The 25,240-nt window shown below is 31.6% G+C and overlaps 2 protein-coding genes across 2 annotated transcripts in view; both read right to left on the bottom strand.

The window, feature by feature from the left end:
- The window catches only part of LOC106791805 (UPF0329 protein ECU05_1680/ECU11_0050), a 42,253-nt gene extending 18,698 nt beyond the window's left edge, over positions 1–23,555 (bottom strand). The window contains exon 1 of the mRNA XM_014757739.1: positions 23,305–23,555. Coding sequence (XP_014613225.1) covers positions 23,305–23,377 — 73 coding nt within the window. The 5' untranslated portion in view covers positions 23,378–23,555. The remainder of the gene's footprint in view (positions 1–23,304) is intronic.
- The window catches only part of LOC106791807 (UPF0235 protein C15orf40 homolog), a 10,020-nt gene continuing 8,307 nt past the window's right edge, over positions 23,528–25,240 (bottom strand). The window contains exon 5 of the mRNA XM_014757743.1: positions 23,528–23,614. Coding sequence (XP_014613229.1) covers positions 23,580–23,614 — 35 coding nt within the window. The 3' untranslated portion in view covers positions 23,528–23,579. The remainder of the gene's footprint in view (positions 23,615–25,240) is intronic.

Genomic DNA, 25,240 nt, shown 5'->3' with positions numbered 1-25,240 from the left:
GAATGAAAGATAAAGATAGAGAGAAAGAAAAAAAGAAAAAAAAGAAGAAGAGAGAGAGAGAAAGAGAAAGAGAGAAGGAAGGCAGTTACTTTGTTTTTTCAGCTCATTTGCGCCTACGAGTTGAAATATTTAGTTCTCTTGGAAAGACGAGAGGTAATCTTCTCCCTTTCCATACTCTCTTCCTTTTCTACTCTTTTTCTTTTCTGTTTTTCTGTCCATCTTTTTCTTTTTTTTTTGTGTCAAGTGACTCGACTCGCCACCCCAATCTTTTGATTGCTTTCAACGAAACTATGGCCAGTTGGGGGAACCCAAAAAATTCGACGGACTGAACTTGAACCGAATTTTTATTGAAGAAAGAATAATAAACTATGAAGATGAAGTTAGCAGTTTAAGTGACGCGTTTGTTTCAAATCACTCGAGTCTGTGTGATTTTGTTCTTTTCTTTTTATTATTATTAGCTCAAAATGTAGATAGTTTTTATGAAAGATCGATTGAAAGATTTCAAAATTGTAAATTGATCTTTTACACGAACAATATTTGCGGATGAAATCTTGGATATTGAATTGTTCAAATTAAATGAAATACATTTGAATGAATTTAACTTAAATATTTTTTTCAAAGACGTTCTACTTGTATGCATTCGTTAAATTCGAATTGCATAGAGGGTAAATGGGTGTTATCTGTAAAATGAAAATCATCTCTTGTTTTAACTACGTTCACCTTCACCTTATTCGCATTAAACTCGTGGATTTTATAGGGTCGTGTCACGTCGAGATAGGGTGTGAACACAAACACATGGGAAAAACGTATACACACACAGAGACACACAGACACGCACGAAGTCACAGTCAAGGATAAAATGGTTTAGACGTTAAAAGATTATCACGTTAGTGATTTCTTGCTCGTTAAAATGCAAAGCTTGCACCGATTATCGTTTATCTTTTGCACTCTCTGTTAAAATATTCTCCGAACAATAGGTGGTGCTTTTTTTTTCTCAATTTTTACATTTTATTTTTATATCCTAACTTTTGTCTGTTCATTTGAAAAGGGGCATTAACGTAACCGAATAAACAACGATCATCATTCGTGAGTAAAAAAAACGGCTTGAGATGAAAACTTTGCGTAGGATGAATTCTCAAGTTTTTAATATTCGCCAGGTTGGCGAATGCGAACACTTGGCATAGTTATAAGTTTCGAAAGCCTGCAGGAAAATGAAGAAACTTGTTTGTTTTATTGTCCCTACCTGTCCAGTGAGAGGAAGACGTTAATTTCATGTTGTTTAAATATATATATAGAAATTTCTAACGAAATTCTTTTCTGTAATGTGAAGAACAAGTACACCAAAAAGCGTCAAATATATGTAGGATTCCTTTCTTCTCATCAGTCTTTCTGATGATCGATGTTGGCTTACACCAAAGTAAAGCATTTTGACTTTGACGAGGTTGAAACTTTATAACGCATAGGAGAAAAAGTCTAAAAAAGGTGGTCGGCACGTAGTTATTTAGATATAAACTAAACTTTCCATCCTAATATTCCTTCTTCGGAATTTCCCTTTGGCATAGTTTTCGTTCTATACCAAGGGAACTCCTTCTTCTTGTTCTCTTGGATCAATCAAGAATCCTCTGTTAGAGTGTGGTGGAATTTACCTGTGTATAAGAGCTCTCTCTCTCTCTCTCTCTCTCTCTCTCTCTCTCTCTCTCTCTTTCTCGCGTGTTGTTACGTAACATCGAAACACCCTCTTCTCCCATTCCCCGAGATTTTTTCAAGAAGAAAGGGCGCGTGCGCTTGCACATTTTCCATCCAATAAGAAAGCCTTGACCTTTTGACTAAACTACACTTTAAGTCTTGTCAAATTATAGTTGAAATTTAAGCTCATGGATAAAGTTTTGCGATTTTAGACGATAATCGATGATTGAAATCTTATATTCAAATAACTTATATCAACTTAACCATTTTGTTCATCTTGCTAATTTCAGAAAGACGTCGTAATATTGTTGTATGGTCAAATATTCATTCTAGAAGCAAGTTCCCTTGTAGATAAAGAAAATCCGACATTTCATATGCACCAACCTAATATTTTGTTTTGATTTGTAATTTGCAATCAAGATTCGTTCGAATTAATGAAATTTTCAATTTTGTTAAACGAAACATTTCGATTGACGTCCATCCCCAATCGTAGGAAAGCTATTCCAGAGGTTTGGTGATGGGAGTGCCGATGAGAGGGGAAGAGAAATTGAAACGGGAGATAGTACTTGATATTCGATTCTTTCGGACGTTTGTGTTTTGATATTGAAATGACATAGATTGGAATTTTTATACTTCTTTTCTTCCCTAAAATTTCTTTTCTATACTCTATCTCTATTTCAACGTTACTTAGCAGAAATTTCATTTGAAACAAAAAACCGGTTAAAAAAGAACAACAAAAAAGACAAGACCATTAATCGATTGAAACTTCTACCTAACACCACTATCTAGATTTTTAACATCATCCATTCTGCATAATACCTGTGAGTAGTACATCACGTTGCCAGAAACAATGGAATTTTAAAAAAAAAAGAAAAAGAAAATGAAGGTATCTCAAATTTCCTTGTAATTGTTCTACTCGAGTTTCTCTGTAAGCGAAATTTTTCTTGAAGGTGAAACGAAGAGACGAAAAAAGAAGTAAAGTAAGTCGACCCCCTTGATCCACTTTTACTTCCAACACCTTTTTCTTCTTCTTCTCAAACGTGTTATAAAGTTACAACTTCCTCATTGTTATAATTTTTTTCTTGTATTTCTTTTCTCATGAATCATTATATTATATTCGCACGTTAAATTATTTCGCGCGAATAATGGGGAAGATTTGAATATTTATATTTAAAAAAAAAAAAAAAAAAAAAACAGAAAAAAGAACAATAAAATAAATGAAGGAGTAATATTTTTGTGCATATTTTTGTGCATATTTTTGTCGGAAAAACGTGTAGAAATGATCGTTGACGAGTAGGATAACGAAAAGATAGGGAAAAGGGAGGGGTAGGAGTAGAGGGGTGAAGGGAGGAATAGTATAGGCCGTTGCGTGTTTTGAAATTCGGCGAACTTTACTTCGATAGCTATGAATTTTAATGAAAATGTTTTCGCTTCGTTAACACTTTCAACCCCAGTGATCCGGAATTTGAACGGCAAGTAAAAATACATTTTACACGTAGGACGAGGTGGAGGAGGATGACGACGAAGAGGAAAAGGAAGAGGGGTAGAGGAGGACCTTGTAATTGGAATTATCATCAGCTTACGATTTAAAAATAATATTATATTAATTGTCATACTTTCTTTTCTAATATAAATTTAATGACAATCGATTATCGAAGAAAAACTCGAATGGTTTATGTCAAACGGTGTTTACGTGAGAAAAAAATAAAAAAAAAGCTCGTTTAATTTCTATTAATAAACAAGTTCTTACGTAATCCAAAGTTGTTATATTAGATGTTTATTATCTAAAGTTATTTCAAGTTGCTATTAATAAGACTTTAAAGGGATATTTGAAAATATACGAACGTAATCTTAAAGGATGGTCTTAAATCTGTTTTTTTTTTATGATCTTGTTTCTGAATTATTAATTATTTTTGTATTTTCCAGTAATTCGTACAACTTTACTGACCACACCCCCGGTTAAATTTCGTCGACATATTTTGAAAAAATCTCGTAGAAATAAAAGTATACGCGCATGCATAAATTTTATGTATGTATGTATGGATTTAGGTAAGTTGATACGTGGAGTGCATATATGAATTTGGTATAAAAAAGCTCTTCTTAAAGAGGATACACCGTAGGAACATAAAATATTCGAAAAAGAAGTAGCCAATTCAAAGAAAGTATGGGATCTAACGTAAATGTATTTCTAAAACTAGATATTGCAAAGTGGTTGCTTTTTACCATTTGAAAATTTTATCACGTTTCGGTTGCCAAATCTTTTTGGAATATTTTCTCAACGATAAAATATACTTCGAATGAAAATTTGACTTTCCCTTTAGAGATCTTTAATTCTTTTACCAATTTAAAATGAAATTTTTCTTTTTCTTTTGTTTTTTTCCTTTCGCTAAACACTCGTGCATATTTCAACGAATTACGGTGTGTGAGAAATAAAACAAATTGAATTATCACAATTAAACGTTAAATTATATTATTTAATTTACGTTAATTTATTATTTAACGATAATAAATCATAAAGAGATAAAATTTCAACGAATCAAATCAATATGAGTTAATTTAACGAAAACAATTTCTAATTACAAGCATAGAAACATATATCATCAACGTTACAAGGTGCGACTGGACAATTTTGGTATGCACCCCGGTGTTAGTTTCTCACGGACGAATAAACTGAAACTGTTAGAAGAGAGAGAGAGAGAGAGAGAGAGAGTGAGAGAGATTAAATCGACTGAATTTAGTAGACTAAATCTAAATTAATTATCTATGCTCGAACAAGTTTCAATAAAACAGCTGCCTGATATTTAGATATTTATTAAAAAAGTTTCAAGTATGTATCATCTCTTTATCGAAGCAAATTGTCTGACCCTCCCCTATATGATGTTTCCTTCCTGCATTGTATTAATTAAATAAAACGATACTCCTTTGAAATATTTCAGAAATGAAAGAACAATCAATCGAACAATGAAAAAAAATAATAGAAAAATTAAGTTTTCAAATGGATCCTCTTATAAAATTCGATGAATTATTTTTGATCGTAGAAGATAATAATTTTAAGCGAATTTTAAAAGGATCTACTTGAATAGTGTCTATATATCGTTGTATTAAACCGGATTACATTGGTTCTCTCTCTCTCTCTCTCTCTCTCTCTCGTTCATTCCCTCGTGTATTCTGTTCGAAACTATCCATCTTGTGGTCACCAAGTGTGTATTCTGGTTCTAGTACTGGTTCACTAGACATCTCGAGTTATTTCACGTACAAGACATGGAGACTCTCAAAATCTTTCGAGAACAAAGGGCTTTTCTCGAGAATCTTTATTTAACCTAACAGATAAAGCAGATAGGTTAGATAGATATGAGAAAATTATTTCGAATTAGTTGTTTATCTCGTCCGAAAATAAAATTATTCTGAAGAAGTCCCAATAAATGAGATCAAATTAAACGTTGTAAAAAGATTTGTAAACCTGTCCGATTTCCCTTGACACGTTTATTGTTTCGAATATATCGAAGACAAATGAATAACCCTTTTATAACAAAGACTAGACTAGTGTAATAATATAAAACAAGGGAGAAAAAGATAGAAACGAAATCTTTGATTTTTCATTAAAATCATGAATTTAATTCGTTTGAAAAATATATTCGATAAAAATACTACGATCGGTTTCGTTCTATGTGAATAAATAATATTCCATTGTTTCTATGACGTATATTTCTCATATTTAATCCGTTTAAATGTCGAGATTTATTATTTCATAAGCTTTTTTGCAAAAGATCGTTATTGATACTTATATTCAATTGAACTTTTATTATCTCTTTCTTCCTCTTCGGGTTATTCTTTTGTCTTTTGAAATTTGCATAGTAATAATAATAATAATAATAATAATAGTTTATCAATCAATTTTCTCTCAACAATAATGCAATAACTTGCGCTATAATCCTTTGCAAAAAATATGATGCATTAATAAATGAATTTTTTCTTTTATGTAATATCGAACTTACGTAAGATCACTCTTATCGATATTAGTATACACACACGCACACAGATAAATGATCAAAGGGTAAAAACGTATATGAATATGCAGAGGATGAAAGAGAGAGAGAGAGATGAAAAATTTATTTTTTTCGTATCTACTGGCTTTCGCTCAGCTCAGCTTGCATAGAAAAAAGAAAAAAAAAAAAGGAGAAGAAAATAACGAGGAAAAGAAATGGTAAAATTTTGAAAATAATATTACTCTAAAAGCCACATGAAAGCTTCTGCCTTCTGGTTTAAACGAAAATCACATACGAGTAAAGTGCTGGTAACTAAAATTTAACTTTCTTTTCTCTTTAACAAAGGAAATAATAATCGAAAGGAGATTACGATAGATCGATTTATTCGTAGAACAAAAACGGAATGATTGATTCTACGTTTAACGCGAAGAATGAAAAATCATTCTACCTTTTCACGTATTGAATTAAAATCGAAATTAACCAATATGCACACCTTTCATTTTCTCAAAACAACAGAAATTAAAAAATACATTCTAAGTGTATTTACGAATATTTTCAATATGTACATAAATCAAGTAGAAATTATAATAAGTGTCATTTTGAAGTTAATGGTTAATTATTCATTTCTTTTTGAAATTTTATTTCGTACGGTAACGTTATTTCTTTATCGCAAATTTACATACGTTTGAATTTAACTACCTACACATATGAATGCCACTATATATATATATATACACACACATATATTTACACATATTATGTACAATTAGTATGCATCTTCGTGATAAGCTCTGACAGTTATATTCGAATCATTTGAAATTCATTAATTATATTCTCGTATAACTGAAAGGTTAAAGGTCTGACGCCCGTGTGATAAGACGACGTTTTCCAACGCTATTTAAATTTAACTTTTAATTACCAACCTGAGTACATACACACACACACACACCCTCTTTCCACCACTTTTTTTTTCTTTTTGTTACATATTAATACGTCAAACTTTTTTCTTGTTTAATTGAAAACTGAACAATGAATTATTTTGACGTAATGAAATGCATTTAACCGATGATTCGTAATGATTTTCTTTTAAAAATTCAAACGATAATTTATTAATATTACCTTCTTGTTTCTTAACGACTTATATAAACTTTGAAGAGTTTAAGTTTAATTATTATGATATAATATTAAAATATCTTTTTAATAAAGCCTCGGAGAAATTGCTAAGTTGTTAATTACATAAAAGAAAATAAAAAAAAAAAAAAAAAAAAAAAAAAAGAAAAAAAAAAAAAAAAAGGAAAGAGAAATAAAATAAGAGAGTAGAATTACGCGAATAATCGAAAGATACGCTTATCGATCGAGGATGTTTAACATATTCCCAACAGATGTTACGTTTAAAATGAGATATTCTCTAAGGTAATTTATGATTCGCTAATTTGTCAGATATAACGCGTTAATCATTAGTGTTTTATACAATTTTGATGAAAAGACAAAGAAAGAAAGGGAGAGAGAGAATGGGGGGGTATCACTTTGCGATTATTTCATTCTCGATATAATTAACTCATTAACGTGATATTTTAAGAAAGAAGATAAAAGAAAAAGAAAGAGAATCTTGTTAAAACGTGATGATGTTCAGTTCTTAAAGTGGAGTGGAATGAACGAACGAACGAACCTGTTTCCACGAAGAAAAATATAAGAGAGAAAGAGAATACTCAAGGGTATATATGAAATATGTAAAGCAAGTTATGTCGCATTATGATGGTTATAGCGTATTATCGTAGAAACTATAGAAAAGAAAAGGGAAATAGGAAAACGGGAAGTTAGATATCGATTTTCCTATCTTTTTCATGATATTCCGTTATTTTTGTCGTTAAAAAGGAGGTCGTGCTGGTTGCTTCTACGTTCTCCTATCTACGTATGGAAAGTAAAGAAAAATCGAAGAAAAAAAATAATATGGCTTATAATGTCAAAAAAAAAAAAATTCTAATAGAAAGTAAGGCAAATTTGTCTTTCGCATAAATTGTTTTATTTACGAATCGATTATTTTTGTCAAATAATTATTTCAATACTCATGATTTTAATTCGTCATTTCAATCATGTGAGCAGAAAATATATAATAATACTATAATCAAATATAATGATAGGTAATTAATATTTAATTAATTTGATTGTGTCAAAATATTGACTTTGAAAAATGATTAATCTTTTTCTTTCTTTCTCTTTTCCCATTTTTCTCGTTCATTGAATACGACAAACATAAAAGACCGATTACGATATTAAAAGTCGTGCATATTCGTAGAACGGTGTTTGAGCTCGATTAGGTTTCAGGTAAATCGAGCGTGTTCGTGCGTTAAATCGTTAAATAAAAATAGCGAAACCTGTCGATGTTTCGTGTATATGTGTAGATGCGAGTGTCATTTCTCTTGATACCGTTCAGTACGAGCTTGATATAAAAAATAAATATACAAAATCCGAATACGTTGAGAAGAATGAATTAATTTGGACGAAAAAAAAAATGAAAAAATTGGGGAAAAGAGAAATAAGTAATTAAATAAAAAATCTTTGCGAATTTTGTATCGATTTTGTATGAATTTATTTTGAAAAAAGGTGAATAAAAAAAGAAAAGATAAATTATAAACGTAATAAAAGAATTGAAAAGGAAAGAGAAAGAGACAAAGGAGAGAGAAAGTAAAAAAAGGGAAATGGAGGAAGATAACCGATCGAAAAAAAAAATGTATCGTCAGCTGGATACGTGGATATGCAAAAAAGTGGCATTGTATGCAACAACTGCAGCAGCATCAGTAGTATTGAAAAAGTAAACGTTTCGATTGTTCAGAATTTTCTAGTCAAAGGTAAATGAGAAGAAAAAATTGTTCTCACTCTTTCTCTTTCTCTTTCTCTTTCTATCTGTACGTTCATCCCTTTCATTCGTCCATTCGTTTGATTTAGCAGCGTGTTATCGTTCGATATTATCGTCCAATTGCGAGATAAAATGTCGAGATAACGAGTCTCGAAAGGTAACAGGGATAAACATCACTCTACATCACACTACTTGGTGTTTAAATATTCATGCATGCGCGAGTGTTTGTATGTGTATTTTCTGTCGTATTTGTATTTCAATTGAAAAACTCTAGAAAAGTACATTTCGGTATAATAATCGTTATACGATATACAAATGGTTTTCGATTGATCTTTTCTATACGTTTTCTTATTTTAATATCAACATTTTTTTCATGAAACACAAGTGGAACATTTTCGATTAAATTAGGGGGTTCGTGCGGGATCTCTTGTTAACCGACACTTCGTTTGAGTTGGAAAATTGGCAAAAAGAAAAAGAAAAGGGAAGAAGAAGGGGGAAAAATAGACGGAGAGGAAAAATGAAATAAAAAAAAAAAAAAAGAAGAAAAAATATAAGAGATGAAAGAAAGATAGGAAGAAAGGAAAAAGGGCAATTAAGTGGAGCTTGAGAGGAAGGGGGGCTCGTCGTTGAAAGGTCAGGATAAGTGCTAGGCCAATTTTCATTACAAAGAACGGATCCACGTTTTTTACTCTTCTGTCGATAGTTTCGCCGTTGAGAATTATTTCTTAATTTTTCCTTTTTTTATCTTACGCCTACGATTCGGTGCAAAAAAATAACAATAAAAAAGAAATTCTAACAAACTGTCATACACGTACAAGATTATCGACAAATTTCAGTTCGAAATCATTTTTCTCTTTTTTTCTCTCCCCCTGAGATAATAAGAAGAAAAAGAAAATTGGTTCGAAAGATATTTCAACATATTTAAAACACATAAGATTTCTTTTCTTTTCTGCTTCTTCCCTTTCATTTATTTTTTCTCTTTTTTATTTTTCGAAGCAAAAATTCTATTATATTATCACAGCATTGTATATCCACTAATGTTAAATATTAAAACACGTATCCCGATCGGGGCGAAGTACACTGAGCTGGCATTAAATAATAAAATCACCAGGCTGAGATTGAACTATCTTCTTTGAATAGTAAACTTTACGAGGGGGTTCTCATTTGTTCTTGGTAATCCTTCTAGAGGAAAAAAAAAAAGAGAGAAATGGAGTGAATATTACGTTAAAAACTAATCCCTTCTTTCCCTTGGTTGCTGAGATCGTACTCGAACTCGTTTCGAACTCGGAGAAAACCATAGAACCGTAAATACAAACAACGAAAGCAATTCTCCGTGCAAACAGACAACCACCACGACAAATTTCTCATCCCATTATTACAAGGATGATACGATTTTACGATTTATATATTCACGCGTACTAACACCCCCCCCCCCCCTCCCCTACTCCTTCACCCGACCCTCCCACTCTCCCATGGGTTTAACAATACGATCTTTTTATTACTATTGTATAATCATCGTCTTGAAATGATAAATATTTATTCGAGTAGTTTTTATTTTACGTGTATTCACATTTATTTTTAATATACTAATATGCATAATTTTAGTCACGATTTTTCAAGTACTTGCGATAAACTGAGAAAAAAATATTTTAAGCATAAGTAGATCTGAAAAAGTTGGAGAAATTTATTTCTTTTTAATGTTTCTTAAAGCTACCTTTATTTTTGTACAAGTTACGAGAAGCTCAGATCAATTTTTGAATTCCTATCCTTTCGTATATACATATATGAAATTATTTTATAGATTTAATACACATTAGTCTTAAGAAATGAAAAATTAAAACAACAAAAACCATAGAAATAGAAATATTGATCGTTTCCATGAAAGAGAGAGAGTTCCGTTGCTCGTATGGTAAAGTTAACTCCCAAGGACTTTCGAATTGTATAAGTTTCAAACAATACTCCTAGGACTATTACTTATATGCATAAACTCTCTGATATCATTATAATTTCGATTCTAATACGATCACAAAAATAACCTTTCCATTATCTAATTCAATAGTTCCAAACAGATACTCTATCAATTGAAACAATTTATTTTTCATTTCAACATAAAATAGAGACAATAGATCAAAAGAATTATTTAGTTAAAAAAAGAAACGGATATAAAAATCCAAATAAATTGATAATAATTGAAGCTCACCTGATGTGACTCAAATGTAAGCCGTGTGTGTGTGTGTGTGTGTGAGACAGGAAAAGACAGAAAGACAGACGAATAGAAAGACAGAGAGAAAGAGAGAGAAAGAGAGAGAAAGAGAGAGAGAGAGAGATAGAAGCAGTCCAAAGTGATATGTCACCTGTACACCTTAACCGCACCTGATCCGATATGAGACTGACGAATAGCAGATACCCCCTCTCCCCTTTTATAAGCGGGCTGGCTTACAACCCCTGCGCACGAGTATCACCACGCAGCTTCTATCATTCCCACCCACCTTTTCTTCTTTCCCACCAAACACCCTTTCCTCCTCTCCCCTATATCTAACACACATCGTAATACACATATCAGCACACGAAGCTTTTTCTCTCTCTCACTGTCTTTTTCTTTCTCTCATTTTGTCGAGTTCGACCTCGGAGAAACGTTAACAATAATAAGAGAGAGAGAGAGAGAGAAAAATGAAGAAGAGGGTGAAGGAGGGAGAAAAAGTAAGGGAAAAAAAGAAAAGAAGGGAAAAAAATAGGAAAGAAGATCCCTCTCCAATTGGCCTGGACTTTGCCGACATTTTTCTTACATATTTTTCTTCTCTTTTTCTTTTTCTTTTTCTTTTTCTTTCTGTTTGAGGTAAACAATTCGTCAGATATTTTCTTGAATTTTTGTATGCGTCTACGATTAAAAAGTATATGGGATTGAATACGTGAATTTGTATTTTACTATTGTTTTTCTATGTTTCGTTATGTTATAACGTGATATCGTATTAATATTGTAATAACAACTTGATGTAATAATGATTAAAGATTATTCGGTACAAAGTAATAATATAATTCGTCAACTAAAAATGAAAGAAAATGAAAGAAAATGAAAGAAAATAAGGGGAAATATAAGAAGGATCGATAATTATTTGAACGATTGCATTACACCATGAAGTTCGCCTAATGCAATAAGGATTAAAGACAAACGAGAGTATAACAGGCGATGGTTCGATGTTCGAAGATAGTTGTTGGCTGGGTTTTACCACGATACCAACCCACCCTTCCTAAAGGTTTTTCATATAAAAACCTTTTACCATAGTTCACCTTGAAAATTTGATTAATTCTCGTTTAGGAGAGATAACTTTCGTTATGTTTTTTAACGGATAGGGGGGAGGGGGCGGAAAAAAGGAAAAAAATGAAAGAACGTTTATGTATTATAGACACATTACACAACCATTACGGATCATGTCGGTCAGCTTTTAACGGTGACTCGATACCATCGTACGATGTAAAAGTACCACACAGACATTTTTTATGGAATACAAATTTTATCCACGCGATGAAACCTTTTTTTTTTTCTTTCCTTTTTTTCTTTTATGGAAAAACCCAAGAGAGACTAATATAAATTAAGAAGTAAATATGTTAAGGGTGTATGCGTTTACGTGTTTACAGATTAACATAGAAACAAATTTAAAATATATGTGTATATTATACAATATACATATATATATACAAATCTAAAAATAATGTGTCTGTATAAAATAGGTTAAACATCTGTCATTGGTTAACTCGATATAATAAATAATATTACTACAATATTACTGTCAAATTATCCACAAAATTCTCTTATCAAATAATCGCAGTATTAATCGATAATAATAATTTCAATTTCTATTTGATGAATAATCAAATATGTACAATGGATATAACAAAACCTAAATGAGAATGAATTTTCGTGTACCCTATTAAATAATGAGAAACAAATTAATATTAACTAATTTCATTGTAAACAATAATTTTAACGAAATAATTATAGCTGTTATTAAAATCTTGCAAGAATAAACAATGGGATAAGGATTGTGTTTGCTTGATGAGCCACAAAAGTTGAATGATATACTCCAAATTACGCTTATACATACATATAGGAGACAAACACACGTACACATACAGCGTACATAGATTTTACGATTGTATACTCGATGGTTGTTAAGCGAAATGTTATTGGCTATGCTGTGGTTAAATTCAACCCCTTCTGTTCGACATCACATACATACACAGACGAGGGGGTGGGGATGGGGTGAGGAGGGTGTATAAAGGATCAGAGGAAGGAATAGGAAGAGGCATGGAATTTCTGGCCCCCGAGTTCCTCAAATTTCTCACTGAATTTAGGAGTGTAAAGAAGGAAATAGCGTGTGGTATCTGTTCTACGAATGTTTCTATTATTTTCTACTAGAAAGGTAAAGGTTCACATTTTGTATAAATAAATATACATGTATAGTTTAAATATAATGAATATCAAACAGAGGGAAAAACGTTGACATGTCAAGAAAATCCGACATTTCATATGCACCAACCTAATATATTTGTTCGTTTCAAGTTTCTCGATAGAATTTTCATTAGTTTGTCTTTTCGAATTCTTATTTGTCGAAGTAAGATGGTAAATCATCAAACGAGAGTGGTTGGTCTCAGTACGATAATTACGCTCCAATTTGCTTACACTTGATACTCTCTAGCTAAGTGCTGTATTCGCGAAGGAAAGTTGTGGCAAATTGTTAGTATATACGTACGTGGTGTAAGAACGAACGTTACCTCTGGGAGCCATTTGAGGAAAACTGAGAGAGAGAGGAGAGAAGGGTTGGAAAGGTTGGAAGGTAACAGAACTAAAATCGGTTTGGCTAGAGGAACTTGCTTGGTTCGAGTTCAATTTATGGCAAATGAATTTCAACCGAAAAGTGTGACGTATCGCGTGTTAGTTCTAACAAGAGTTTGCTAAACGAATATCGACAAAGTTAAACAAATATTATTATTGTTTGGTACTATAAGTTTTCATCACGACTTTCGATCCTACTTTTGATTTCAATTCAAAGTTTAACTTGGTAAGAAAAAAATAAAGAGAGGAAAGTTTGTAAAATGTGATTTTTTATCTCTTAGAAAATTGTCAAAAAGTAAACAATCAAGGAAAACGAACCAAACGAGATTACGTTACGTCGGGATAAAAGTGAGGAAAGAAGGCAGGTGTGGTTAATTGTAATGGAAAAAGATTTTTGTATGCATACCGCGAGAGTAAAAAATAAAACATAAAGAAGAAACATCGTTTCGTTGCAATCTAGTTTTGTCAATATTGGGAAAAAATTTGGTCGCTGCTTGGAAAGTACGAGCGCGCCTGAATGTATGCTACCATCTATTAAAAATATATATCTCTGGTTAGTATTTGTCGTATTATCAATAGTCGGTAAAGTAGAAAACGTACCGACGTATACGTAACGATTATATTTTATCGATGATATTAGTTGATAATATCGCGTTCTACCTTACCATAGATTTGTATTACATTCTTATCTTCCCAATTTCTGTGCAGAAAAACACATATATTTTCTTATGATATAATAATGATAAAATTATATCGTAAAACATTACAACATTTTATCGTTTGCATTTAATTTTTGATAAATTAAAATCTGTATCTTCAAGATAACCTAAATAAATTATCTCGCTTAGTATTTCCTCATTGTATATCTAAACAAAAAATGTAAAAAAACGAAGATAAGTTAGTTATGCATGAATTAGTTTCTCTGTGTTTCATTTATTAAATGATTATTTATATATGTGTGTGTATATATATGAAAAATGAGTTGTCGGTTGGAAATGAAAATACATTTGAGTAGAAGAAAGGGGATGTCTATCCATACATCAATGTCTTTATCTTTTGACAAATACATAAATCATTTTAAACTTATTTCCACTTTTTGTTATTACGTTATTAAAACAAATATATTACTTGATCTACTTATGTGAACATACAACATTTTATTATTGTCTTCTTTTACAAAAAAAAAAAAAAAAATGAAAAATTCGAACGATTAGCCAATTAATAGTACAAAATTGGAATTTAATGAACTTGAACAAGCTGTTACAGGATTAAATAGATCAAAATAAGGGAATCCTTTATTTCATGAGACACGCGATTAGATTATCGATCATAGTAGCACTTCTTCCGATTCTCAATAAATTCGAATCTACGATCTAAACTCCATGAAAGATTTATATTCCTCGAACAATACACTTATTTTCTCTTTTCTCTAATATACCACGGCACGTTCCAATATGCCACACCTCCGTTTGTTCAAACATAGGAGTGGTCTAAAGTCGTCTCTTTACTCGATCCCGAGGCTTCCCTCGAGCTTTTGTTTGTCTCAGAAAAATCCTACTCCGATCGAATGTCCTTCGGCAATTGAATTTAGGTGTATACACATACATATATATATATATATATACAAGTATAGAAAAAGTCTTACTAAACATGTTACAAACCATTTTCAAATGAAATAATTCCTTTTTAAAATAAAATTCATGTTTTTTGAATAAACAATTCCAAAATTATACTTTAACAAGGAAAAAAAGAGAAAGATGACAAGAAAAAGAAATGTTATTAAATATTTTGTCTCTAATACAAATATGATATTTTATAAATTAATATTCTATCAATATTTTTGTATTAAATACGTTTATTGGATTGTTGTATAAATGTTTGATGAGAAGATTGATTAAAATTCTATTTTTGAATTATTAAATATCGGCTACGTTCGAAAAATGATTATTCTTCAAAAAAATACTTTGAATATTTATTTAATTGTTAATCAAAAATCACAGTACTCTTTATATCGAGTTTTATCAAAGAAATTAAAGTATTATTTAATTGGAAAAAAATATATTAATGAATCGTGAAAAAAAGCATGCACGTACAAAGCAAAAGCAAACAAAAATTTGTATATATTCGACTGATAATATAATAAGATTAGAATTAATCTCAAGTTTGATAAAAATCGTGTCTATTTAGTCAGTTCTTAGAAACACGATAAACTAAGTATGCACACACACGCATGATATTTTTATTCAAGTATATAATCGTGAGAGACCTCGGCTTGTTTTGTATTCAGAACATTTGCATTACCATCGAGTTCGCTTATGTACGAAAGTAAATCCATGCAAACGAACACATATATGCACGTACACGTTCTCAATCGTGCGAAAGTCTATGGAAGTGAACATTTATTTTCAGATAATTTGACGTTGATCCTCAACGTTGATTACGTGAATTTATAGATCAATTTATGTTGCTTCGAACACAAAAGAAAAAAATAATTCGTTCGTTTATAAGAAAGAAAGAGAGAAAAAATGTTGGTAAAATGTGTCAAAAAAAGAAGTGAATAAATAGGAGACGTATAAAATACAATAAAAATAATTGAAATGGCATTCGACTTTAGACCGTCTGCTCGGTAGGCATTCGTTTATTGATCTACCAACTGGCGGCACTAGCCGGTAACACTTCTGAATCTCCAGTGGTTCAGGGTGAACGTCCTTTAACCCCTGACCCTTCACTTTACTTATTGTCAGACCGAGTCCGTTGATCGATCATTCGATCTTTTTGATCCTTGCCATGAGATATATGTGCCCATAATTATGAAAGTGGTCTAAGTCTTCTTTCGGACCGTTTATTTTCAAAGTGGTGTAAGTGTCGATTTTGAAAAAAATAAACGTAATTTATACTTAATTTAGTGTAAACTTTCTATTTATAACTAATTTGTATTTAATTTCTTACAAAATGTCATTTGATGTTATGCATTTGATTAGCATTATATTATGGAATATAATTCATTCCGAAAGAACACATCTATACTAATCCAATGTGTCTGTTACACATTTATGTATTCGCCAAATATACAAATATCTATATAAATGAATATATTAATTACAATGGGAACGTGTAGCAAGTTATTCGTGTGAATGTAAAACTCAAATAGACTCAAGTTACTGATTAGGAGGAGCCAGGACAACTTTTCATTCTATGATATAACCTTCGTCTCTTTTCCCCCATTCTCCTCTCTCTCTCTCTCTCTCTCTCTATTTCTATACTCCTTTCTTGCTGTACTAATAAGTTTGCCGTGTTCTCAATTTTGTTGGAAAAGGCTATTAAGTAAACCGATTAGAATCCAATCGAGTGAACAAAACTTCATTTAATATTTGTTAATCTAATCGAACAATGAAATTAACAAAATGATTTGATTGACTTTTTTTACAAATAATCATTGTGATTTTACATTAAAAAATATAATTAAAGAGTCAGGAAAGAGTAAATAAAGAGAAAGTAAAAAAAGAAAAGAAAAATACGAGAAAATTATTCGATCAAATGAAAATGAGAGAACAATATTTTGTTTTTTTGTTTCCGAAGGAAACGAATTTGCTATTCTTATCCGACGATATTTTAAAGATAGACAGAATTGATAAAGCTTCAAACGCAGACGCTTTGAGCGATTCGTCTATCGATCCATCGAAGAGAAGGATGGATGATGAAAAAAGAAAGAAAAGAAATGAGAGTGTATAAGAGACAGAGGGAGAGAGAAAGGTATACCCTTGCAACAGTTGCAACCACCTGACGATACTTATCCGTTGCAATTTCCAACCCAAGTGCAACACGTCTTACTCAAATATTTCTAACTGTAACACAAGCTCTCTGCCATTAATTTTCGTAATTTTACATTCTTCTTTTTCTTCGTGTTAAAATACTCGACGTCACACGAAATTTTAATTTTTGCTGTGAAAAATTGTGTTGTTTCTGGGTATAATGCTTATTTTATTTACTTATTTATTGAATGCACGTTTAAAAATACGCGTATACGTTTAATTTGATTTAAATTGAATAGAAAAGCTTGAGCTTTACTAGGTTGCTTGTTATTTCATATTTTAATCGATAAAAAAAAGGTGGCCTCTCGTAACGAGTTTCCTTTTGATAGACTTCCGGTTATTTTTGACTTTGAGGATTCAGTAAAAAGCGGCATGCCGGCACGTTATTACACTTAGCAACGTATTTCATCGACATCGCGATGGAGGTCATGAATGCACGCAATCCAAACGAGAAATTGTATGCGTGCCAAACGGTGCTATGCATGCTCACTCTTTACATTTATACATGTAGAAAATGAAAGGATGTTATCCTTTTAATGTTGATCCTATGTTCAAAGGATACTAATTTTCATTTGACTTTTGAAAAATCAATTAAACCATCCGAATTTTCCCTACAGGTTACCACGATCGATCGAATTTAACAAAATGATTGATTTATTTAACGTTTAATATTTCGAACGTGATTTCAAATAATCACAATGAAAATATTTCCAAATATATGAATAAAATGGATGAGAGACTGTGAAAAATAATATAAAATAATAAATATGTATGGGACGAGCGCCTCCATGCTCCATATTTAAATAAACATTCGAAAGATCCGTGATTTTCGGTCCCCAGTCAGTCAAATTTTCTCTCGAATCTTACATATGGAATGATGGATAAAGAGTTAAGTATTGCAAAAAGAAATAGAATAAAGCAAAAAATACTTGTTAAAGGCATATGTTTAATATATGTATGTATGTTAAAGCAATATGTTTAAAATATGTATGAGTAAGGTAATATCGTAAACGTAAATGTTATGTCTCGGGAAAGATAAATTGATATGGCTTTTTCCTAACTGAAGGAAAATTGCTGAGGACGTGGGAGAGACCGACCGGATCGATCGATTCGTCGTTCTTGTTACCGAAACAAATCTCGCACGTAGAGATTTGGCAGCTCTCGAAACTCGATATCCTCTCGCTAATTTAAATTCAGTACTATCGGTCCTTTGCCAAGACCATTTCATCCATTTGTCGTTGGGATCTCGTTAACGTATCGTCTTATTATCGAGATCACGTATATATTATTTCCTCACTTTATTCAATATGAATTATCCATTTTTTCGTAGGACAACAAACGCGTCAATAACAACATACAACAATCAACAATATTACATTTGGGGTACTAATGTGTGTTATGCATGAAAATTGGTGCAAATGAAACAAAAAGAAAAAACAATCTGGAAAGTGAAGAAATCTTGTCGATAAAAGCTAATAGAGAATATATCGGTAGATTATCGATCCTAGTTGAGTAAAAATAATGGGGAGAGGAAGGAAAAGGGAGAAAGATGGAAAATAAATGAGTAGGTAACGTTGAAGCGCAAACAGGAGAACGTAAATAACCGTAAAAAGAGCTCGTTCGGGAATTTACTCGCTCCTACGATAACGTACATATGTTTTTATAAATGCACCAGCCTATTTTTCTCTTTCCCTCTCTCTCCTTTTTTCTAAAGTAATCGAAAGGAAAACTCTTCTCGTGTGTGTCTGTTCATCTATGTAAATAATGTCTATGTGTCTGGAAAAAAAAGATTTTACATGTAATGAGATTTATCGAAAATAAACATTTCCCAATTGTTTTTATTTAACGTAAGAACTTGTTTTCTCCAATTTAGAATATATTTCTAATCTTAATGTCAATATACAATACGATTGATTAGAAATGTTTAACAAAAATTATCTTTTTTTATTTTGAATATCATTTAAATACTATAATTTGATTGGAAATATTTGTAACATTTTTTAAATGATTTTACGTAAAATTTATACAAATGAGAGATAATTATTTATATGTTTTATTCATTTTAAATCGCGAATTACTGTTTTAAGATAAATGGTGTCTTTCATTAGAAAACTCTCTTATGATTCAAACAATAGAATAAGTTAGAACGTGAGAAATAGAGAATAGTTCATTCTAAAGGGAGAAAATCAGTAAGAAAGGTAGAACTTTTCGTTAGTTTAAACTACCACTTTACTTACATTTAGTCTCTTGCATTTACAAGAAATCATTACTTATTTAAGGATACGTGAATACATTGAAAAGAGTATAGAAGAGACATTTAATGTTTCATGTGCGGTTCTTTTATAAAAGAAATAAAATTAATCGAGATATTCATTATTTCATCTAATTTCATTTTATTCGACTTACGTACATGTTACATAAATGTTTCTGTACTTTTGTCAACTACAAAATTGTATTACGAAACAAGGTAAAATTGTAATATTTTTCTATTATAGATCCTGATCCGTTACAATTTAAATAAAAGAAAAATAAAGTTCTTTTCCACTAGAGACCGAAAAGAAAAATGATAGATACGATTTGGAATATTGAATCAGCTTGAACGTCGTTAGGATTATTATTCTTTGCAAGTAGAGACTTGTAAAGGGAGGATTTGATTTTCGAAGGAAACATCCTTATTCTATTCGGCATATCGAATAAAGTGTCTCTATCGGTTTTCAATCTGGTAGTGTAGTGCGATTACGTCGATAAATCGATATGCCGTTATGTATCTACACTAGGATAACAATTTCAACGAGAAAATTCCTGGATAAAAGTCATTCCAGCACAAAAACGTTTTACTCTATCTACCATGTACAATGTATATATATGTTACTGTCAAAGCAGGAAATCAGGCATTACTAGTAAATCCTCGGAATTACTATGAATGTGAAGAGCCTTCAGACGAAGTCGGAAATAAGAAATCACAGATTGCAATGCTATACAACTTTACTATTTCTTTGAAAAGTATTGCTAAATATTTTTTATACTTAAAGTGAATAAATTTTAATGAAATTTCTATTAAATTAAAGTACACTCTTTTGTCCCGGCTGTACTATTTAGATATTTACTATGGTATTTACGTGCCACTGGATACATTCGACTGGGATCTTAAAAGCCAACAAGATTCGTTAAAGTTTACGAGTTCGAAGAACAGGATTTCGTCGATTCACCTAGACGTACCTTAGAACGATGTTTAAACCGAGTAAATGTCTCCGCAATCACCTTGTTCGTTTCTAACAACCACATGTTATATAGTCAATGTAAGTGCAAGATTGGGTCATTAACCTATTTTAGTCAGAATACGTTTGATGGTCACGCGAACTTTCTGTCTCAAGGAATGCAGGAATGTCCTTTCATTCTTATAACACGTTTATCAATGACTTACTCATACATGCTATACACGCAATTCGGAATTAATTAAATTAAAGAATAAACGAGCAAAAGAAAATATTTGTAAGATCAAATTGATTATATAGAAAATTTGGAAGAAAAAATTCATCATTTAAAATCATTTAGGATCTCAACGTGTTTTACAATTATATCCAATTAATTTGATATTAATGTCAAAATATATTTTCTTATTAATCGATTATATTCGAATTTATTAGAAGTGTTTGAATGCATTGCAGTATTTTTTCTTTTTGTTTTTTTATCAAATCAAACACTCGATAGAAAGTAAAGTATTAACAAATCCGATCGAAACGTTTTCGTTCATTGAATTTTTGCGTTACCGTATTTGTTCAATTTCAACGTCAATAAGTAATTGAAATCAGTGCACTTGTATTAAAATCGCAAACGCAATTACTCTCACGTCGATACATTTTCAAAGTGCATTTATATAAATGCATATATATGCATATATTTGGTATTTTGATTCCTTTTGCAAACAGACGTTAAATTTTTTTTTGGGGACGATGAACGATATTCGTCAAATGGAAAATTAGAAACTGTGCGATATATTTCTATGGGCGTCTCGCTACGTGATCGATAGATCGAGAAGAAAAGTGTTCGTGTCTAAAGTGAAGGAGAGATGAGTCATCGAAACGTTTTTTCTCTCTTTTAAAAAGAAAAAAAAAAGAAGAAAAAAAAAATAAAATAGGAAAAAAAAAGCATATCAGCCCCTAGGAAGCTATGTAGAAAAAAAGCTCACCCGTGCTAATTTATCTCGCGAGATGATCGCATTAAGATTGGTTTACATCGTAGTTCACTATGCTCGTAAAAAGAACCACCCAAGTTTTCTTACCACCTGCGTAAAATACTGCAAAATATTATGTATAAAAAAAAACTTGGAAATAGAAAAAACAATATTAATAATAATAATTTCTCAAATGAGCGTGTTAATTTAAATCTTGTATGTTCTTTCTTTCAATAATTACGAAGATAATTATTTGTAAATGTGTTAAATATAAGTTTGATTGATCGTATTTCAAAATATTTCAAAATTATCTTAACACACTCTGTTTATATAATAAAACGTTGCTATTCATTATAATATATCAAAGTTTAGTTTGAACAACTTAATCCTTTATTATTTCGGTCTTGTTGAGATATTGAAAATGAATAATTGATGTATAATAATATTAAGTTCAAACGATAATTTAAATATCCCCAAACCCCTATGTTTAAAATATACAGAGTGGTTCGATAATTATGAGGATACTTTGAAATATAATCAATTCAAATTTGTGTTTAATATAATACCTGAATTTAATTTTTTAACGATTTTGAAAATGATAAAACGATGCACACGATATTATCAAAGTAAAATGTCATATCTACATAATCATTAAAACGAATAATTAAAATCGTCTAAAAAAAAAAAGAAAAAGTAATAATGTAATAATACCTTTCAATTACAAGTTCATTGGAGTATTTAATTCGTAATACGTAGATGTTGGTGTAACTCAATGTTTAAAATGACATAGTTTAAATTAACGCATCCTGCTGATCACGAAGCTTGACGAACGTTCTACGAACTGTGAACCGTGCTGTCATCGTTTATATCGACATTCTGTCATACGTGACAGAGTTCTAAGATCCGTTTTAACAAGACACCACTGATTTTAAATACCCTATATATAGATACATACGTCACATCAATCTAAACAATTTTTTCCTGCTTCGTAGTTGTCATCTATCTCCCACTTTTGATTACTTTCCCTTATGTCCGTGTACGCGTAATACATATCGTTGAAAATAATTGTCGAATATATTTTTATTCAAATTTCGAGATTATATTCGAAACGTCGAATCGAATACACGCATACACACACACACACACACGTACGAATAATATCGATTGACTGTCCAGGAATATTATTATATGCAAATTAACCATATTATTCTTTGATAAACAGCTTTAAAAAAGACTAAACAAAGCATCGAATCGATACTTTAGATTACGATCTATTACAGTCGCCATTTCTAAGAACACTTATACATTACAACGAAAACGATGAACGATACGTCCTTGTGTGGATTTATACAAAACTTTTCATTTCTCCGTCTACGATTCTTTCTTTCTTTCTTTCTCCTTTTTTCTATTAGGTTGGTGCCTATGAAATGTCGGATTTTAAAGTGAATATATAAAAGTTCGTGTATCTTTTCCCAACGAGATTTTAATACACAGATGGCTGTCTTAAAGAAATTCGAATCTTTAGAATCAATAAACTCTGATATGGACTTTTTCGGAGTGTCTTCACTTTTAAACAGTACGACCATAAACAAAATTATGGCAGAAAGAAAAAAATAACGAAAACAGGGGAAAACGTAAAGAAAATCCGACATTTCATATGCACCAACCTAATATTAATTATTGAATAATAAAACAAGACGTACTTTTAAAGTGAAAAGAGAGAGGAAAAAAAAAAGGAAAGAAAAAAGATTGTAGCAGACGGGGTAGAGATAGGGTAAGGAGAGGAGAGATTGTGGAGGGGGTGGATGGGTGGTAATCCAGACACGAGTCAGACGCAAACTTCTCAACGAATAACTTTGCGTGTTCGATGAAAACGATAGGAAAATAATGAAATAAAAATAAGAAAATGAAAAAAGGGGAGGCGAGAAAGAAAGAAAGAAATGAAGTAAACTCACCTCCATTCTTGACGTCCTCTTTTGCTTCTTCAGCACCTGGCTGGACGCTTTCCTTGCTCGTGTTGCAGCCCATTTTATTCTTCTTCTTCTTTAACTTCTTCTTCTTCTGCGGGTACTCTCTCTTTCTCAAGGGTTTCCTTTCAACCCTCCGAATTATCCTCTTCCAGCAGCACTTCTTCCTCTTTTTCCACCTCCCTGTAGACCGGTTACCGGTGGCACTCCCCGTTTCCCGACTCTACTCTTCCCCCCCCTTTTCTTCCCTCTTCGTTTCCTCGTCAAATCAGCTCACCAGTTAACATCCATGATATACCTAATAATATAATAACAATGTGATCATTCATTCAAATATATATTTATTAGAATAAACAAAACTATTATTAATATATTATCTCATATTGTATACATTTATTATGATATTTGACAAAATTGAAGATTAAGTCAGAGTACTAGGAAGACGGCAAACTATTACGACTATGACTACGACAAGAGGAATGACGACGAATCGTCGTCGTCGACGATAGATGCGAACTAACGTACCTCCTCCCCCCTTATCTCTTTTTCTTCCTCTCCTCTTCCACCAGTTTCTTTTCCTCCTCGAAATATTCTCCCTTTTTTTTTCTTTCTCTCTTTCTATCCTCTCCTTTTCTATCCTTGCGTTCGTCCTCGAAGGTCAATGGCCAGGGTGCGCGAGTGTGTTATAATGTGTACTTACTACCCCCTTACTATCACCTATCCTTTTTACTGGTTTGTTATGTCTGTTAAAAACTCCTCCGTTCAAAGATCAAACAAACCCCACTACTACTACTACTACTACTTCTTCTTCTTCTTCTTCTCTTTGATATTTAACACATTCCTTATCTCCTTATCACATCATTTTTTTTTGGCCTCAATTTTTATCTTACTCCTCGATATATTATATCTCGAATAATGAAAGAGGATCGGCTTCAACCAACACAATTTACAGGAGGGGAAGGTACGTTGATTCCATCGGCACGAGACTGAGCTACACGAGTGTAGCTTCACAGTTTTATACATATACACACATATATATATACATGTCTGATATCTTGATGTATTTTCATATACGTATACGTATGTTTCTATGTGGGTGTTTCTCTGACAATGATAAAGAGAAAGAGAGTAATAGAAGGGGTAGACAATGAGAGAATGAGAGAGGGTGAGAGATAGAGAAAGACAGAGAGAAAGAGAGAGAGAGAGAAAGAGAGAGGGGGAGAAAGAGAGAGAGAGAGAGAGAGAGAGAGAGAGAGAGAGAGAGAGAGAGAGAGAGAAAATGTTCACGAGCAACCCCCGAAAGCACGAAGGATTCACGTCGACGACACGGGGCGTACTGACGACGCTCTCTGCCGACGACCCTGCCCTTCGTTTGCGCGAATACTCTTCTACCACTACTACTATTACTACTACTATTACTATTATTATTACTACTAACACTATTACTCTTAAACACACCGATTTCTCCTACAGGCTTACTCAAAAGTCATAATCTTTATTCAAATCAAACACGCCTTTTCTTCTACGTTTTTTTTTTGCTTTGCCTACTTTTTACCCCCACCCCCACCCCTGTGACATTTATGCACTCCGATTCTTTCTCTTTTCTGTTTTTTTTTTTTATTTGATAGATGGGATACGTTAATGTGCGTACATCCTGGCTTTTCCCATATTCGTTTGTGGTGGCGCCATCTTTACTATGGCTAATATTTTTGTTCTTCATATGTTACATGTTGTAGGTCCTTTTTTGCAAATGCTTCTTTTCTTTTTTTTTTTTTTTTTTTTTTTTTTTTTTTTTTTGGAAAGTTTTACGATGGTATTTTTTTTTTTTTTTTGGTTGTTTGAAAATGATGATTTTGTGAATAGTGTTAATTATTTGTGTTAAGTGCAAGAAGATTGTAATTGTTTTTTAAACATATTAATACTG

Source organism: Polistes canadensis, unplaced genomic scaffold (genome assembly GCF_001313835.1).
Source record: "Polistes canadensis isolate GaletaPanama2010 unplaced genomic scaffold, ASM131383v1 scaffold_344, whole genome shotgun sequence".
NCBI classification, from domain to species: domain Eukaryota; kingdom Metazoa; phylum Arthropoda; class Insecta; order Hymenoptera; family Vespidae; genus Polistes; species Polistes canadensis.
This window is presented reverse-complemented; position numbering and strand designations above follow the sequence as displayed.